General features: G+C 39.4%; 1 protein-coding gene across 1 annotated transcript in view; it reads left to right on the top strand.

The window, feature by feature from the left end:
* The first annotated feature begins 344 nt into the window (after window positions 1-344).
* LOC115895680 (translation initiation factor IF-2, mitochondrial-like) overlaps window positions 345-16,406 on the top strand; it is a 35,189-nt gene continuing 19,127 nt past the window's right edge. Inside the window, exons 1-2 of the mRNA XM_030926335.1 lie at window positions 345-422; window positions 592-672. Coding sequence (XP_030782195.1) covers window positions 345-422; window positions 592-672 — 159 coding nt within the window. The remainder of the gene's footprint in view (window positions 423-591; window positions 673-16,406) is intronic.

Here is a 16,406-nt window from a genome sequence, read left to right as displayed (position 1 = left end):
TGGGGTTTGAAATATTTTTTAGATTCTGTGTTCCACTTTTTGAGAGCTAAACGTTATAAGAAAATTTCAAGCTCTCTTTCCTAATCTCTGAATTTTCCTATCATCTTCCTAAATTTTGTTACTTTCTATCCATGCAGCATTTTATTTTTCTCTGGGATTGTAGTGAGCATGGGTTCTGAAATTTCCTTGCACAGAGTTTATGGTGCCAGGAGGAGTAAAGAACTTAAAAGCTCCTTTCTCTGGTGACAAGTTGTCGGTTTCATCATAACTGTCTTTTATTGTTTGCTTTTTTTTCAAACTGTTGGACACTCATGTTTGCCTGTGCAATTAGTAGTGCCGCTGAAATGGCGTTAGTCACAGGATCATTTCACACTGCGACAAGAGGATCTGGCCTTTACGACAGGGGCCTACACATGGGAAGGGTGATCTCCTCTAGGAATCCCTAAGCTTCCTTGTTTCCTCTGCAGAAATCTTCACCTTTGGTTGCCCTGCTGCCACCTTAGCATGGAGATGCTCTTCCTCCAATCGCAACCTGACCACACAACTGTAGACTTTGTGCTCATGGACTTTTTATTTCCCTTTGTCTTGAAGAGAGAAGATGCAACTCATTTCTCTACTATGATGGAACCAGAATGTCCTCTTGAATATTACTGCCTCTACATCATAGGGCAGGTAAGCTTCTGCATGAAAGAGGAAATAGTAGAAAACAGACACGTGGACAGGAAGGTCACTTTGACCTCTAAGTGTCCAGAGGGGCAGCTGGGTACTGTGTTAGCTGATCATTCTTTTGTGTGAGCCTTTCCCTCAGGCCTGTTTTGTGTCTGGGCTCAGGCCAATTTAACTAACATTATACAGCCTCACAGGTTAGGAAAAGAAAAGAACCTGCCTTCTCAGGCCACAGCTTTCCAAAATGAAAAACCAGAGCTGAGCACAACAACAGTAGCTTGTCTTTGAAAGGGACAGGTCTCCTGAGATTGTCTCCAGAAAATCCAACATCATGGAAGGTAGCAGCAGCCTACACCACAGAGACATCTTGGTAAACCTTAATTAGAGGCAACAGTGGTGATCATTAAGGGTGGGTTGCCAAGCTCTCTGTGAACCAGACACAAATGGAGACTGAGGTCATGTGTTACACATCCTCCCACACACAGAGGTTGTGGAAGCGAGCTGCAGACTCTGACTAGAGTCTCTGGCACTGGAGGTCTGGAATGAAAGCACAATTTGAAGTCAGCAGAATTAAAATTTCCTTTGGTACCTGAAAGCCTGGGAAATCTATTTATACTGATGCTTGTGATGGTTCTGTTCTCACAAAGGGAGACTGAGGTCTGTGAGCCTGGTTCACATGGCCTGGGATGTCTGGGCTGAATGCTGTGTCTGCTTCTGCTACTTCTGTACTTTGCAGTCTTGGTTGTGCCACACGTGGGTTCCATGCCTCTCTGAAGTCCAATCTCCATTAGAGGCACCCAAAATCAGGTAGCCAGGGTATGGGGGTCTACTTTTTCTGACAGCTGAGACAAAGTTGCCTGAAGTCAGGTGCTCGGTGATACTATAGTTATAGGGGACATATAAGAGGAGAGGGAGCAGTCCCAGAATTCACATGCTCTGCTTGTTGAAACACTTACATTGCAACATAACCCACCCCATGCAGATGGGCTCACTTTTCCATTCACCACAGAAACTGTGACAAGACAGAGGCTGCCACAGACAGCATGACCTCTGAGGCTTGCTTAGTCTCTCCACACGGTGGTCCTAATCCTTCTTCTTGCTCCTCTAACCTTTGTAACTCCTGCCAAACCTTATTCTTATGTTAGGACCATTATTCCATATTTAAAAACAGCTTCATTGACGTGTGATTCACATATGGTAAATTGTACATGTGTAGATAGAACAACTGACGTTTTTTTTCCATGTGAGTGTTCCATTCACTGCAAGGCCACAAGTGTGATGAAGTTCAAGAAAAGGTATCTCCTCCCAGCAATGACGACCTCTCCCTGGCCACCGTGGGATAACAGATCTGTTTCTTTCACTAACAGATAGTGGTGTTATATGGAATTGCATGTAAATACAGTATGTACTTGGGTCTTTGTGCATCGTTTTGATCTGGCTTCTTTTATTCAGTGGAACTACTTTAAGAATCACTCTGTTGTGAGTGCATCAATAGTCCATTTGTTTTCACACTGAACCACATGCCATGGGGTGGATAAGCCATAGCTTGTTCACCCGTCTTCTGTGTATGGGCATTTGGGGACTCCTGGTTTGGAAGCATTATGCATAAGGATGTCATTAATGTTTCTTTATGTATGTAGCCTATGAACTTGCCTTCGTTTCTCATGGTTCATTCCTAGGAGTGCAGCGGCCACATCATGTCATGCTAGGCATGCATTGACTATGCTAAGGAAATATTGACTCTTGTCCCTAAGTGTTTGGTCCATCGTCTGCTTTCTCTCTTGCTTCCCCTGATTTAGTCATACTAACCTCTTGTCTCCTTCACCCTTCAGGGCAATAACTTCTTAGCATACCGTTCTTCCTCTACACTTGGAATCACCATGTGCTGGCTCTGATGCTCTCACTAAAGTTGGCTTCTGTGACCCATGTACAACACATTCCCCTTGAAACGATAAAAAGACTGGTTGTGGCCTGGACTCATGTTCAGATTCAAGTGACTCACAAACTCTTTCTAAGTGACAACTGGAGATGTGGCCATGGGCTGGATCCTGAGTATGAAGTTACTTGGAATTTGTGTGATTGAAAGTGAGCCACTCAGTCACCTGATCCTAGCCTTTTTCTCTACATGTGTGAGTACCCATACCTTGCAGGGTTGCTGTGAGTTCACCTGAGCAAGACAGCTGTACATGGTGGTGTTCAGAAAATGTTAATTTCCCTTTATTGAAATGGAACAACCCACGGATATTATGTGCTGAGGTGTGAATTACAATAGAGCAAGATACAGAACACTTTGTAAACCCTGAGGAGGCATCACTGATCAGTAGAAAGGCAGCAGAGAAAAACGTGAGCTGGAGCTGGAAATGGCCAGTGGGTCGGTTCTGGGTAGTTAAACAGGCATGAGTAGGCCAGAAGAGGGTTTTCCCTATCCACATACCAGGAATGTCGGGACATTGGATGTTGGTTGGACAGTTTTCATATTGCTTCTCTAAAAATAATAATTTAGCAGTTGGAGCCAGGGATAGACAAGTGTCTACTGATACACACCTGGTAACATTGACATGTTAATTAAGCTCACATTCCAGGGAGGAGGAAAAAGGGTTTCCAATAAAGCCTCACCTACTGGGTGAGTGAGCCCAGGTGTGCACATTAAGAGACTAAATGACAGAGTATGACACTCTGGGGTCACTCCAGCAAAAAAAGGGGGAAGCTTCAGATAGTTATGCATATATATGCTTAAACACACTTCTTATTCTCACTTCCAAAGGGTAAGGAGGGCACTCTGCCTTTGGGCAGCCCACACTAAGGGAGGAATCATGGACATAGGTGCACCAGACGCTGGAGGTAGACCAGCATATAACATCCCAGAATGAAGGCTCATGGCCACACTTTTTCTTCAATTCACCCATTGGTATCTCATCCCAGTGCACTTTTCATTCTTTCCTGCTCTAAAGCTTTTCAATAAATGTCCACTCCTGCTGTGAAACTTGCCTCGGCATTATTTTTCTTCTTTATGCCCATGAGTTGAATTATTTCACCTGAGGAGGCAAGAATTGACATTGCTAAAGACCTATATATATTTGCTGCCAGTAACTCAACTACCTTCTACTGGTAACTTGTCTGGGAGCTGGAGAACACAATGACTGGAGTATGTGTCCAGAATGTTCCTGCCCAGGCCCCAGGCAGTTCTGAACTGTGGAGGGACATGAACCCCAGACTAATGGGACGCCATGGAAAGAGAGTTCAGCCTGCTGATGGAAGAGTGGGGATAGGATATTTTTTATTGTGGCATAATTCCCATGATATGTTATCTGTATTTTCATGGATAATTCACTGACACAGGAATGTGCATGTTCTACCACCTCTTAATTACAAATTATTTTCATCATCACAAAAAGGAAATCAATACCTGTTAAGGAACCCAATCTGTCCTCTTTCTGACCCCTGACAATTAGTAATCCACTTTCTTTCTCCAAGAAATTATTTATTCTGGATATTTGTATAAATAAAATCATACAGTATATTAATTTTGTGTTTATCTTCTTTAATCACAATGGTTTTGTAGTATCTTCACATTGTAGAATGAGTGTCTCAATCCTTTTTATGGCTATATATTAGGCCTTCGTATGAATATACTACATTTTGTTTTCCTGTTATTTGTTGATGGATATCTGTTTTGCTTCTACGTTTAAGTCATTATGCATAATTCCTCTATTAATATATGTGTACACTTTTTTTGAATACCTGCTTTACGTTGTTTGGTGTATGTACCTGGGATTGGATTTGCTGGTTTATATGATAAATCTGCTTAGTTCTGGCAGAAAAACCAAACTATTTTCCACAGCAGTTGAACTATTTTACCTTTTTTGTTTCTCCTTTTCCATGTCAAACCTTGTCAGTTTATGGTTTTTAAATAATTATAATTATAATTGGTGTGCAGGTGTGTCTTATTGTGGCTCTGATTTGCATTTCCCTGAGATGAGTGATGTTGAGTTACTTTTCACGTGTTTTTGTGTGTCTTTGGAAAAAAGTATTTTTAATTTATCTATTTATTTTTCTAATTGGATTGTTTTTGTTTTTGCTCCTGTGTTGTAAGAATTTCTTCTATATCCTAGATACTATACCCTTATTGTTATATATGACATGAAAATATTTAGTCTTATGCTGTTGATTTTCTATTGACTATCACGATAGTGTCCTTTGAAGCATGAAAGTTTTGTTTGAATGAAATTCAAGTTATCTATTTTTTTCTTCTGTTTTCTGTGAATTCCCTGTCATTCTTAGGAAACTATTGACAAATTAAATGCGTATAAGCACATAAAAATATGTTCAACATCACTAGCTCTTAGGTAAATGAATATCTAAACCACAATGAGATTACCAATTTATGTGCACTAGATTGCCTTTTTTTTTTTTTTTTTTTTTAAGGGAGAGTTGGAGAGTGTGTGGAGAAAATGGTATAAAGACTTGTGCATTGCTGGTGAGAATCTGAAATGTTGTTGATGCTTGCACAGTAACATAAGCATAGTTAATACCACTTACCTGTACGCTTACAAATGTTTAAATTGTTAAATTTTATGTTATGCTTCTTTTATCACATACAACAAAGGCTTCCTGAGAACTGGTTCTGAAATAATTTCATGTGTAATGAAAGAAGACCCTAGTCTTCTAGAGTGAGTAGGAGTCCCCCCCCCCCCACCTTTTTTTTGAGACTTACTCTGTCGCCTATGCTGGAGTGCAGTGGAGCTGTCTCTTCTCACTGCAAGTTCCACCTCCCAGGATCCCACCACTCTCTTGCCACAGCCTCCTGGGGAGCTGGGACTACAGGTGCCCACCACCACCCTCAGCTAATTTGTTTTGTATTTTTTTTAGTAGAGACAGGGTTCCAAGATGTTAACCCAGATGGTCTCTATCTCCTGCCCTCGTGATCCGCCCACCTTTGCCTCCAAAAGTGCTGGGATTACAGGCATGAGACATAGCAACTGGCTGAGTGGGGGCCTTTTTTACATGCTGGAACTACACACTCTTCGTTCTACCAAAGATGTAGCATGAACTCATCAACCAGATGGAGCCCAATTCTAACAGGCCCATTTTTACCTCTTTCCAAAATCCTGTTTCCTATTCAACTCAATCCTTGCCCTCTACAAACCAGTATACAACTCAAGTCTGTTTAACTTCTCTGTAGTCTTCTCTGCAATGTCATAGAAATGCAATTGTACACTAGTGATATCTTCAGACTGGCACATTTTTGTCATTACTATTTACTCTTTGTTCCATAATTGCTGCCAAAAGAAGCATGCATGTGTTGTGCCACAGAAAACCAATCGTAATCTGAGCTCTATTTAGTAAAAACTTAAAAAAAATGCTAATACATATGTTGTATTTATCCTTTTTTAAATTCATGATTTATAAAATGAGATAGCAAGCTGTAGCTAACGAGACAATGGGCTGAAATAGTGTGATACTTCACTATGTAGAGATGACTTTCAACCCAGTGATTCCTTTACAAATGTCTAAGGGTTTCGGTCCCACAGACCCTGACTCATTGATGGATGAATAAAGTACACTCACACACAGATATTCTGCTGTGCCAGTCTAGCTTAGCATCTGGGCTGCTTACAGACTCCAGCAGAGTGTAGTAAACACTTTTGACTGTGGCCCTGAGCAGCTAGTGAGACTTGCATTTATTCAGTAAGGATTAATATACAAATTCTTGAGTCAACACCACTAAAGTGTAATTGACAGTGTAGACTTCCCGATTAGAAAGCAATTAAGCATCTGTGGAAAGTCAGATGTTAGTCTTAGGACCACAGGTGTGAATATACTAGTTAGGTAAACACCCCACATCCTTTGTTTGTATTCTAACTTATTTAACTAAAGGGAAAAGTCTGTCTTCAGTCAAGTTTATTACTGGGGCTTATGGCAATCCCCCAGCAGTTCCAAGAAGGTTTGCATCTGGTAATTTTCCCCACCATCATGACGGAACCCCTACAGATGTAAAAGCAGCAAGAGGAAATTCTAGAGTACAAAACAGTTTCTGTGGGAATTGAAAAAGAAAAACTTTGATTTCAATTTCAGTACACATTTTGCAATGCTTTATACTTGATACAGAATAGAACTCTGGAGGTTTTCCTCCTGAAATCTCTTTTACAAAAGTGAGCGGAGGCCGGGCGCGGTGGCTCAAGCCTGTAATCCCAGCACTTTGGGAGGCCGAGACGGGTGGATCATGAGGTCAGGAGATCGAGACCATCCTGGCTAATACGGTGAAACCCCGTCTCTACTAAAAAATACAAAAAACTAGCCGGGCGACGAGGCGGGCGCCTGTAGTCCCAGCTACTCGGGAGGCTGAGACAGGAGAATGGCGTGAACCCGGGAGGCGGAGCTTGCAGTGAGCTGAGAGCCGGCCACTGCACTCCAGCCTGGGCAGCAGAGCAAGACTCCGTCTCAAAAAAAAAAAAAAAAAAAAAAAGTGAGCGGAAATGTGAAATCACATGTTTTTGGTGTGTTAGGTTTTCTTCATCGTTCACACAGCACTGCATTGATTGACATTTGAAGACAGACTATTAAAAGATTTCTCACTCTTAGTTTCGTTTTTCCTTTTAGATGTTACAAGTGAAACTTCTGGTAATTTTAACAGTGCCCTCTAAATAAGAATAAAAGATGGTGGGCCTCTGACAAGATGGCTGAAAAAGAACAGCTCTGGTATGCAGCTCCCAGAGAGACCAACACAAAAGACCGGTGTTTTCTGCATTTCCACCTGAGGTACCCAGTTCATCTCCTTAGGACCGGTTAGACATTGAGTGCAGCCCACAACAGGTAAGCAGAAGCAGGTTGGTGAGTGTTGATTCACCAAGGAAGTGCAAGAGGTTGTGAAATTCTCCCCCTGCTAGCCAAGGAAAGCCATCAGCAGCTGTGCTGTCAAGCCCACTTCCTACACCTTTCCCACGGTTTTTGCAACCCACACACCAGGAGATTGCCTAGTGTGCCTACACAACCACAGCCAGGGTTTTCAAGCACAAAACTGGGTGGCCGCTTGGCAGATGCTGAGCTAGCTGCAAAAAATGTTTTTGTACCTCAGTGGTACGTGGAGTCCCAGTGACACAGAACCATTCACACCCGTGGAAAGGGGTCTGAAGCCAGGGAGTCAAGTGGTGTCACTCCTCAGGTCCCACTCCCATGGAGCACAGCAAGCAGAGATCCAGTGCTTCAAATTCTCACTACCTGCAGAGAATTCTGAAGTCCGCTTGAAATGATCAAGCTTGCTGGGGAGAGGGTCGACAACCATTACTGAGACTTGAGTATAAGGGTTTCCCCTCACAGTGTTAAGGAAGCTGCCAGGAAGTTTGGACTGCATGGAACTCACAGAAATACGCAAACTATCTGTAGCCAGATGGACTCTAGATTCCTCCTCACTAAGTAGGGCATCTCTGAAAGAAAGGCAGCAGCCCCGGTCAAGGGCTTATACATAAAACTCCCATCTCCCTGGGACACACCACCTGGGAAAAGGTATGGCTGTGAGTGCAACTTCAGCAAACGTAAACATTCCTGCCTGCCTGCTCTGAAGAGGGCAGAGTATCTGCTAGAACAGTGCTCAAGCTCTGCTCAGGGACAGACTGGCTTTTCAAGTGTGCCCCTGACCCCTGTCCCTTATGACTAAGAGTCACCTGCCAGCAGGGGTCAACAGAAACTTCACACAGGAGAGCTCTGGCTGGAAAAAGTCAGTTACCACTGTGGGAAAAATCTTCCAATTCTTGCTGTTTCACCATCTCAGATGGTGATGCCCAGGCAAACAACATCTGAAGGAGACCTCCAGCAAACTCCAGCAGACCTACAGAACAGATGCCTGACTTTTAGATGAAAAACTAACAAACAGAAAGCAGTCACATCAACATCAACAGAAAGGACACACACACACACACACACACACACACACACACACACAAAACCCAATCCAAAGGCCGTTAGCATCAAAGATCCTAGGCAGATAAATCCACACAAAATGAGGAATAATCAGTTGACTTGGGTCTGTTTTGGGGCTATCTATTCTGTTCCACTTATCCAATTGTCTTTTAAATTATCAATGCCACACGCTTGTTTATTGAGCTAGCTTTAGTGTAAGTATTCATATCTATGTGTAGAAGTCCTTCAGCTTTGTTCTTCTTCAGGCTTATTTAATCTATTCTAGATTTAGGAAGAGTTTGTTGATTTATTTGCCTTGAATTTGCTTGGAATATGCCTGAAAAAATAATAAATGTACTTCTCAAGAACGAGAAAGGTCTCTTCCTGTATTTATTTATTGAGAAAGATCTCGCTTTTTCACTCATGTTGGAGTGCCAAGGCACGAACTCAGCTCACTGAGAACTTCCATTTCAACGCCCCAAGTACCTGGGACCACAGGGATGCACCACCAACCCCAGCTTATTGTTTCTGTATTTTTGGTAGAGATGAGGTTTCACCATGTTCCCCAGGCTGGTCTCCAACTCATGGGCTCAAGTGACCTGCCTGCCAGAGCCTTTCAAACTGCTGTGATTACAGGCAACTTCCACTGTGCCTAGCCTGTCTGCATCTACTCATATTTCTTTTGATTTCTCTCAGAGGTGACTCATTGTGTTCTGAGAGAAGTTTGCATATCTTTTTACCCTTATACTTAATGAATTCAATTTTGTGGGTAGTATTGTAAATGGTGTTTTAATATTTCAAATTCCTATTATTTCTGTGCAGTATTGCTGATATAGAAAAAATCAACTGAGTTTTGTCTATTGACCCCATCTTTGCTTCTTTTTATCTCCATTGAAGTTATGGGAAGGTTGCCTCTATTTCACTTCCACTTCCTGAAATTATCGTCTGGATTAATACACCCTGAATTTCAGAGATTTTCCATGGCTACCACCAGCAGGTGCATGGAGCCCACGCACTGATTTAACAAACCAGGTGTCTGAGGAGCAGGGTCTCTTCACAGTGCCTCGGACAGAGCTTCCTTCTCCTCAGGACACACCCGGGAGAGGCCATGTTTTCAGGGTACCTCGTGACACCTGTGGCCACATTTATGAGGAAGACGAAGACTACTTCATCTCAGGACCCGCCCAAGAGTGGCAGTGGCTTTGGGACATCTGGAGTCCCATCTACTATGAGGATGAAGACTCCTTTTCTAGACCTGCCAAGGAGTGGCTGTTGCTACAAGACACTTGATGGTACACCTAGGTTGAGAATAAAGAACTGACCTCAGGACCCTCCCAGAAGAGGACGTGGCATTGAGACATCTTGAGAGATAACTCACAAACTATCACTTTAGTCATTTTAACGTACACACTCTCTTTAAAACACTGGGGTTTCCTAAGCTTGAGATTTCTGCAATGGGCTTGCTATGCTGTCTTATTTTTAAGTCAAGCATACTGAGGTAAAAAAGTTTCAAGATTTTGTCCAAACTCTTTATCTTGGTGTTTTCATTATAGAATATGTGGATTTGCATCAATTATATCAGAGACATAGAAAGTGAATGTATTCGGCAAATGCATTACAGGGGTAGCATTTGTCTAGGTCCACCTGCACATCAGGAGTTGATGGAAACATTTATATTGTGAATAATGCAACTACAAACATTCTTATACAAATTGGTGTAAATACAACTTAATATTTGGGCAATATGCTGAATGTACATACAATTATTTGTGAAACTACTAGACTGTTTTCTAAATAAACTCCCTCTTTCATCTTCCCGTTAGCAATTGGATGAGGTTCCCAAATTTTCCGTACATTCACTAACATCTGTCATTTCTTCATGATTACAGGCCATTCTATTCAACATAAATTTGTATGTCATTGTGGTCAGATTTTCATTTTTCTGATATGCTTAGCTGTAGATTTGATGCGACAATAATAAAAAAAAGTCAGCAAGGAATGGTGCTGGGCACCTTTAATCTCAGCTATTTGGGGGACTGAGACAGTAGAATTGCTTGAACCCAAGAGGTAGGGGTTGCAGTCATTCGAGATTGCACCATTGCACTACAGCTTGCATGGCAAGAGTGAAAGTCTGTCTCAAAAGAAAAATTGCAGAAATCTTATAAAAGATCTCATTTTTCTCTAACTTTCTGCTGCTCTAACATCCTGTCATTTTCTCTATCTAATAAGTTGAGCACATAATACATTTTCTTTGGCAGAATAGTGTTAAAACACATGTGAAATGGTTGCTGATTAGCAAATATAAAGAGGCCACATTGGGGTAACAAAAGAATTATGGGTCTTTTATTTTAGCAACCGTTCATCTCAAAAAGGTCAACATCACTAATTATTAGTGAAATGCAAACCAAAATCACAATGAGATATCATCTGAGGCCACTGACAATGGAGATTACTAAAAACCCAGGAAACAAGAGATGGTAGTGAGTTAATGGAGTCACAGGAATATTTTTACCTGTTGTTTGCAGTGTACATCAGTACAGAGATTGTGGAAAAGTGTGTAGTAATTCATCAGATATTTAGAACAAGAAATACCCTGAACTCAGCAATTTCATTACTTGGTATGTTATATATTATATAATAAATTATTATATTGTATATCATATAAGAATATATAGTGTATCACATTATATACTATACACTTGTATATAATATAATGTACATAAATGGTATTTCATATATATATACATTTCCACCGGAAATAGTATTCTTGCAATTGAATGCATAGGAAAAACTCTAAACAAAGGTTTTTCAAAGATGAGAAGCAAAACCGTGTAGTAAATTCTAATTATTAATTACTTTTACTTTGTTTTAGGATTCTACTGTTGAGAAGCTACTGTTTTTCTCTCTGAGATTTGTGTACTTTAAAAGAATTATTTGGGGAGTACATTTTCATAATATGGCTAAAATCTCTGAGATACTATGACTGATATATTTATATTATCTGTGTTTCATAGCCATGCTTTTAAAAAAAATCTCCGTGTATTTTTCTCAAATGAGAGCTTTTTCTGCTAAAGAAACAAATTGTTCTTCAAATTAAGCTGTATGAACTTGTAAAAATATTAGTTAAGTATTATCATCACACTGCCTATGAAAAGTATTCATTTGAAAATAAAGCGGTAAAAATGTTGGCTTATACTGGTAGATCCACTATTTAAGATTTACCTCCAAATAGGTGAACATGAAATTCCTACATTTTGGTGTTCTTTATACTCAAGCTCTTTGTTATTATTATTATTACTATTATTTTACTTTTTTCTATAGACATTGATAGAAACTAAATTTAAAAATCAGAATAGCTTAAAACTAGTAAATGGTTTTCCTGCAATTTCTTCATTTTTTTTTTTCCTTTCAGCAGGCCGAAATGGTGTGTCTTTCAGCTACTAGTGTCTCAGCACTTATCATTTATAGAAATTACAAATCACACTTTCTGTGATTCTGTTTCCTAGACCCAGTAAATTATATCATATAAACATCGCAGTCAGGGTAGCTTTAATTTTAGTAGAATCTTCATATGGAATGCTCACCAATGTTTGGTTAACAGCCACTATTGGAAGAACAATTGGAATGGAAGTTCTGGTACTATAACCCGTGTAACACCTAGGATGTTGAATTTAACACACATAGATATGGTTAATCGCAACAGCAAGAAGCAAATAAAACAGACAGAATATAAGATTTCAAGAATATAAAATTTCAAGGTAGGTTTCTTACCTTTGGAGTTGGTTGCTTGTGCTTTACGTTGTCTTAGCAGCGTACTGTGGCACGCATATCTGCCTTGCTCCTTTTTCTATTCAATGAGCTTCTCCAGGGCAGGAACTGGGTGTTGTTTATTTCTTCCTCACAAACTTAAGACACAAGGAAAATCATACAGAAACCTCTTAGATCCTTGTAAACCAACTGTGTTTTGCTCTATGTCTACAGTCATGTTTTGACTTTCGGAGAGTCTGACTATACCCCCCTTCCTTCCACAACTAGAGTTAACAGGTATGTTTATTGAGTGTTAATAATTCTGATTTCATCATGTAAATACTCTTACATAATTTGGAAAATGCATTATTCTCAAAAGATGATACGGAATCCTACAAAGTCTAAGTAACTTAGTCCCCCAGAGTTACTCGTGGCAGAGGATTCATTCACCTTTAGTCCTGCTTACTTGATCAAACCTTACTATATTACATAACCTCTAGTGTATGTTATTATTTTACCTCTCTATTCTGATAACTTTTCTGTGAACTCAGTTATAATAGCCCATGTTTGAGATAAGCAATCATAGTAAAAATTAAATAGTAAATTGAGTACTTTGAAAATTAGGAGTATAAAATACATATATCATTGTATTCAGTAGCTTTTGGTATTTGTTTGAACTTATTTGCTTATATTTATAAACCTAAATTGTGTGCTACTGATTTATATTGGTCTTTAATGTTGATCTCAAAGATAATTTCCTACAATATTTTTATTTGTTTGAAGACAAACCAGATTTAAGTAAGACAGGAGATAGGACAGTATTAATGTCCTAGGAAACCTTCAATACATCTTTGTTCACTTAGCAGTTTTCCTACTACAATCCTATGTACCCAAAGAATTTGGGTAACAGTTAAGGTAAATTTTAGGTGAGTGATTATTTCAGTTGTATAAAAACCTCAATACCTTAACCAAACACAATTCAGAAAAGAAAGGCTTCATTAAGGGACATTATATTAAATGAAATTGCCAGGAAATATAAAGGACAAGGATTGCAAGTTTTTACTTATATGTGAGAAATAACAAAGTTGATCTTACCGATGCAAGAAAAGAATGACAGATTATTATAGGCTCTGAAAGACGTTGAGCAAACCAATATGTCCATTAGTTAATGGGTAAAAAATATGGTCAGAAGGAATAGGTTCTAAAGTTTGAGTGTGTAGAAGGGAGATTACAGGTAGGAATAATGTATTATAAATTTCAAAATAACTAGAAGTTTAGACTTCGAAAGTTGTTTAAACAAATATGTCATATATGACTGAAATGATTAATATACCAAATACCAATATGCCATTTAAAAATGTGGTCATGGCTCAATGGGTGCAAGTATCAAAATAATACTTCTAATTTGTAAATATGTAAAATTATAATGTATCCATTTAAAAAGCAATATATGGTAGTGTATTCAAATAAGAAGTTTCACAAAAGCTGTCCATTTCTGAATGTTGAAAAGCTCTTTCTCTCTATGCCACGGGCCTTCGTGATTGAAATTCTGATTTTAGAAGTACTGCAACATGTTCGTTGGCAGAATGAGGCCGTGGCAGAAAACCCACGCATGCCCCTCTTCAGCATTCATTGGAAATTGTGGTCCAGGGCACTCCTGGATGCCACGAAACAATATACCCCATTGGAAAGATAATTATTAATCTGTCTTGCCTTGGCGTTGAGACTGCTTCTTTGACTGAAGCCCATAAAATAATTGTAAAACTTGCAACACCTATAATGTGTTGGGCAAGTTAGGGAAACAGCCTAAAGATAAGTGCTCAGAAAACTTCCGAAATAATATTTACAAAATGGTGTATAGTGGAAAATGTTACCAGGGAATTGCAAGAAAATGCTCATCCTGTTCGAGAGCAGGTCGCCTGGTATTTTCCAGCATTGAGTTTGGAACCATCTCAGGAATTACTGAATCACACTATCACACAGGGCAGTGCTCTTTGAAGAGCTCCCTAATGACAATAACAGCCTGCTTGGTTGATGAATGGCAGTTTCAAGGTGGATGAACAATGTCCTGTTGGTAGACTTCCATAGAGACCTGTGAAATGAAAAATCCAATTGAAGATGGAAGGAGCAAATTAGCACAGTGATTGAACTTCATGCTCTTTCTTAAATTAAGGATTAAAAACACTACACCATTATTTTATAAAGGCAATTGTTTGAATTTATGAGTAGTAAATAGTAATCAATGCCCTGGCCACGTGAGCAACAGAAAACTGGACTTTCAAACAGATGTCAGTATGTGACACATGGGCTTTCAATGGACTGAGTCACATCCTGGCATCCACATTGTAGTAAAAGTTTAAGGAGTACATGAAAGAAAGACATATTGATTCCCATTTGAAGAATCCTCTCGAAGATGATTGGGAGGTGATTAGAAACATGACATTATGATGTGTTCACTTGAAGTGGCGACCTTGTAGAAGTGCAGCAGTAATGCAGAGATAAGATTAATCTACACTTATTTCTCTTGTACTCTCTAAGATACAGAAATTCCAAAATCGAAGTCTAGGCCAGAAGGGAAACATAGACTGCAAATATCAATAGGGTCAAATAGGGAAGCCCATAACATAGTTGGATTACAAGGTACCAATACCAGTAGTCCTGATAGTGTCTTTGTAGGTCTTGACTAACGTAGATTGCATTTTTGCATTCATAGTGGTCGATGCTAATGCTTATTATACTATAAAAAGATAAATACATAGTATATTGTAACCACTTTGAACAAACGAATTGCTGTCCCTCATGCTATGCACCACATTTCATATCCCATTGTTTCCAACAAATGGGCATGGAAATATTACATCGAATGAAAAAATTATATGAATTATTTAAAATCAGAATGCACTTATACCTTCAGCAAACCATACATCTAACAACAAAATTTTAAGATAATATAGAAATAAACCAGGGACCTACTGCTTTCAAGGAAAATTGTGACTGGTTACCAAAGCAGTCAGAAATCTTGGTTCAATGATACTTCGAAGTACTGTGCGTTCTGATAATATGTACTTCACTGGAATTCGATGTGGCCAAGTTTCAGAAGCATCACTTAAATTCTACCACAAAAGTGCCCCCAGCTCAAAAATTACAATCTACCATGTCACACATTGTGACATATGAAAATTGTGCATATTGCTTTTAATATTTTAGAATTTCTATTAAAAATATTTCAATATTCTTTAACTCAAAAATAAATAGAACTATCAAACATTAAAGATGAAGGACTCATAGAATAAAAATCAGGTTTTCAAAAATATTTTTCCCCTGTTTTATATTTTTCTGATTATAGAAAAATAAGATTTCTGAGCAATACAGCTTTTACTCTGGGCAACTGTTATAATTTAGGTAATTCCATCATTTGGTTTAGTGAACTTGGTGAGAAGTCATGCTAACTGTTACAGCACGAGAAAAGCTTTCAAGTGATTAACCTGGCAGGGTGCCATGGCTCACCACCTGTAATCCTAGCACTTTGAGAGGCTGAGGCAGGTGGATCGCAATGTCAGGAGATCCAGACCACCCTGGATAATGAGGTGAAACCCTGTCTCTACCAAAAACATATAATTAGCCAGGAGTGATAGCACATGTGTATAATGCCAGCTACTTGGGGGGCTGAGGCAGGATAATTGCCTGAACATGGGGCAGTGAGAGTAGTATGGGCCAAGTTTTTGAAAGCACCAAACACACGCCACCGCCTGGCAAAAGAGTAAGACACCGTTGGGAAAAAAAAAAAAAAAGAGAGAGAGAGAGAGAGAGAGAGAGAGAGAGAGAGAGAGAGAGAGAGAGAGAGAGAGAGAGAGAGAGAGAAAGAAAGAAAGAAAGAAAGAAAGAAGAAAGAAGAAAGAAAGAAAGAAAGAAAGAAAGAAAGAAAGAAGAAGAAGGAAGAGGAGAGGAGGAAGGAAGGAAGAAGGAAGGAAGGAGGAAATGAAGAGAGAGAAGGAAGAAAGAAGAGGAGAGGGACAGAGAGAAGGAAGAAAGAAAGAAAGAAAGAAAGAAAGAAGAAAGAAAGAAAGAAAGAAAGAAAGAAGAAAGAAAGAAGAAGG

This window comes from Rhinopithecus roxellana, chromosome 22, assembly GCF_007565055.1.
Source record: "Rhinopithecus roxellana isolate Shanxi Qingling chromosome 22, ASM756505v1, whole genome shotgun sequence".
Classification (NCBI taxonomy): domain Eukaryota; kingdom Metazoa; phylum Chordata; class Mammalia; order Primates; family Cercopithecidae; genus Rhinopithecus; species Rhinopithecus roxellana.
Note: the sequence above shows the minus strand (reverse complement) of the source record. Positions and strands in the feature narration are given on the sequence as shown.